Source organism: Myotis lucifugus, unplaced genomic scaffold (assembly GCF_000147115.1).
Source record: "Myotis lucifugus unplaced genomic scaffold, Myoluc2.0 scaffold_88, whole genome shotgun sequence".
Lineage (NCBI taxonomy): Eukaryota > Metazoa > Chordata > Mammalia > Chiroptera > Vespertilionidae > Myotis > Myotis lucifugus.
Window position 1 is genome coordinate 261,783 of NW_005871136.1, and position 3,593 is coordinate 265,375.

The window sequence follows — 3,593 nt, forward strand, 5'->3', positions numbered from 1 at the left end:
GCTGTGCCAGCAAGGAAATGTAACTTCTGAAAAAGACTACTGTGGAAAGCAGCTACAGTGTTTGGACAGGTTCAAGCCTTGGACTAATGAGAGGGCACAGTCCTCTCATTGCCACGTGCAAGTCCCAGCTTGGAGGGCAGAGCCCTCCCAGCACAATTATAGCCAACAGCTATCGCTGTAAGCTTGAACCTATGGTCCGAACACGTGCCTGAGTGATGTGGGCTTGATAAGAGTTCAGGTGCATGTAACTGAGTAGGATCGAAACCCACGAGAATGTTGTAAACATCTTGACCACACCCTAAAGATACGGCTTGTAGTCTGTGGCGCTGTTGCTAGCTCTCCATCAGAGAGGACAGTGTTCCACCCAGACCCAGCTTTCATTCTCTTGTCTGTCTTTTCTCAATCCTTCACCGCCCCCTCTCAGGGTCACCGAACCTGGCTGAGCTGGTGCGGCACATAAGGCGCCCAATGTGGAGCTGAGTATGCCATGGCCGGGCTGGCTCGCCACAGACTACTGAGAAGGCAGCAGGCCCAGCCAGGAGCCTGGATGATGGGAGGCCTGGAGAACCGTGCCTCCGTTTCCCTCCTGCTAGTTCTGTAGGTCCTGCCAAGGTGGTATGTGGAGAAGACAGGAGCCGTCCTGCCCGAGTTCAAATTCTGGCTCCGTACTTTAGTATTTAACCTTCCCCTCTCCTGTTTCCTTATCTCCAATAGGAAGATAACTGTTTCTACTTCATAGGCTGTGAAGCTAGGTGAGCTGAAATGTCTAAAGCTTTTATAAGAGTGTCTGGCTCACGGAAGTGCTTTTCTTCCTATTGTCGAATAAGGGGCACAGCAAGGGAGTTTTGAGTAGAGGAAATCATTTAAGCAAAAGCAGGCTGATAGAAAAGACCAAGCCAGACTGGATTTAGTGGGTCAGATAAACTATTAAAGTGTGTTGAGCAGAACTATGTGACCCAAAGTGGTGTTCTGTGAAGGTGCATCTGTTTGCAGGGTTGATGAACTGGCCTGGGGAGGGGAAGAGACAGCAAAGAGCCTCTGAATTTTGAGTTGAAATAGAGATAAAGGGATCCAGAATATACCCCTAATGAAGAAGTGTTCGTTTCCCCCCCTAAACTCCCCTTATCTGCCTAAAAGCAGAGGCTCCCAAAAGAATTCGACAGTCATAAATCTCCCCAGGAGTTTCACAAGCAGGGAGGGTAGAAATGAGCGCCACTGGGATAGGAAATCGCCAACAGATATTGTCACAAAACTATCATATCTCCCATTTATTCATTTATTTTTCCTCAAAGTCACTTGTTTTCCCTTCACTGCCCTTTCTCTCCCTCCCCTTTCCCTATTAAGATAGCATACAAGCCCCCAATTCTAACCACCTCGTCGAGGCACATTTTTCTGTGAATTCTTTAGGATGTGAATAAACATCTGGTTTTTCTCTTGCTTATCTGTCTTTCGTCAGTTTAAATCACAGGCCCCATATCCAAAACCTCAGTAGATAAAGTTCCCCTCAGACAGGGATCTGCTTGATGCTAAAGGGAGAGGTAATATAAAGGTAAAACCTTTCCTTTGAGATAAGTGAAAAGAAGCTTCAGTGATGTCTTTTGTGGAGTGGGTGGTGGGGGTTATCACAGAGACTAAGGTTTTCAGACCAATAGGGTAAGAATTTAGGGGTTATGAAAGATGGAATGTAACCGCTCCACTTATCACATGTGGCGTTAGAAGGTAGAAACCCTTAACTTGCTGGGGTCTTTGTTGGCGATTCTGTTTCTGTAAATCAGTCATTGATAACTATTGGATACCAAAAGCCTTGTTAGTTCTGGGTTGACCAATTTTCTATCTGCTTCGTTAGGTCTCCCATTGTTTTCATTCAGTACATGAATATTTTCATACTGAAATACATATTGTTTCACGATAAACTACTTCTAATTTCCTTCTTGATGTAGCGGTTAATTGTGCATCCAGGCAGGTTGTGTTAGCTGTGGGTCCCCTCCACCTGCCAGGGCAATAGAGTGGGGATGGAGAAAATATCAGGACAAATGGGCGTTCCCGCCGACGTCGGCCCCGCCCACACTTATGGCCCCGCCCACATCGGACCGCCCCCAGCACCGCGCGCATGCGCAGCACCTGCCACACTCAACATGGCGGCGGGCCCGGTCCGCCTCTAGGCGCCTGAGCAGGTCGCAAGTGGCGCGCGCCACTCCAGTCATGGCGGACCCCGGGCTGGCCGCGGGTGGAGGTCCCCTGGAAACATGCGGTCTGGAGCGGATTTTGGAGGCGCTGAGGCTGCTGCTGAGCCCGGGAGGTGAGAGGACGGACCACGGCGCCGGGCGGCATTGGGGACTCGCAGGGCCGCCAGTCTCCCACGGCCGCTCTGACGCCCGCACGCTGCGCCCCTCAGGCCCTCGCGGGGCTTCAGGGCCGGAGGCCGCTCCGCCCCCGGGGGCTTTGGGCACTGTCTGCCCAGCCTCCTCTTTCCCGTGAGGAAGCCCAGGCTGCAGGAGGGATGGGAGTCTGTGGACACTGGTACCAACCAGGCTCTCTCTTGCGCTGCCCTCCTCCAGACACTGCGCACGCGCCTTGGGTAGTGGTGTCTCCCAGTCCCGGTGCAGCATCCCCGGCGGCGACTGCGGAAACAGCTCCGGAGACGCGGTGCTCGGGACGGTGAAGTGAGGTCCCAACCTCTGGGGGGCGCAGGGCCTAACGTGGACGCTGGAGATTTGTGCACAATGCCAGGGAGTCCCCCAAAAGGAAGCAGTGACGTTTGAGCTGGGTTTGGGGAGAGTATTTAGGGATTTACAGCCCGGGACGGATTTACAATCACTTTTCATCTTTGGTGGTGACTTGACAAGATGTTCCCAATTTAGAATCTTTTTAAAAAATATATATTTTATTGATTTCTTACAGAGAGGAAGGGAGAGGGATAGAGAGTTAGAAACATTGACCAGCTGCCTCCTGCACACTCCCTACTGGGGATGTGGCCGCAACCAAGGTACATGCCCTTGACTGGCGACACTCTATCCACTGAGCCACACCGCTTAGGGCCCCAATTTAGAATCTTAAGGCCCCCTGGGAGCCCGGCACTCACCGTTCACAGCCAAGCACGCCCAAGCCTCACCGAAGACTAAGTCACCTACCCAAGATCATGTGCTCATATTATTCCAGTGGTTCTCAACCTTCCTAATGCCGTGACCCTTTAATACAGCTCCTCATGTTGTGGTGACCCCCAACCATAAAATTATTTTTGTTGCTATTTCATAACTGTAATTTTGCTACTGTTATGAATCGTAAAGTAAATATCTGATATGCAGGATGTATTTTCAGGGGTCGCGACCCACAGGTTGAGAACCACTGTTTCTGGAGCGTTGAGAAGGAACACAGCTAAAGTGTCTGATTTGGGGAGAGGGGTTTAGGGTGAGCAAGGTAAGGTACATGAAGCTCATGTGAGGTGATGTTTCATGTCTCAAATTTTGAGACATGCCCTCTTCCCCCCCATCACCTCCCTCCCCGCCCAAACTGCAAACACTCCCACAAACATTATACCCTACCTGGGGTGACGTGAAAAGAAGTGATTAATAATAGTCACTGAGTGCCTAAGA

At 50.8% G+C, this 3,593-nt stretch overlaps 1 protein-coding gene across 1 annotated transcript in view; it reads left to right on the forward strand.

Moving 5' to 3' along the window:
* Nucleotides 1–2,164: 2,164 nt before the first annotated feature.
* Nucleotides 2,165–3,593, forward strand: part of TANGO6 (transport and golgi organization 6 homolog) — a 140,502-nt gene continuing 139,073 nt past the window's right edge. Inside the window, exon 1 of the mRNA XM_006091147.3 lies at nt 2,165–2,299. Coding sequence (XP_006091209.1) covers nt 2,203–2,299 — 97 coding nt within the window. The 5' untranslated portion in view covers nt 2,165–2,202. The remainder of the gene's footprint in view (nt 2,300–3,593) is intronic.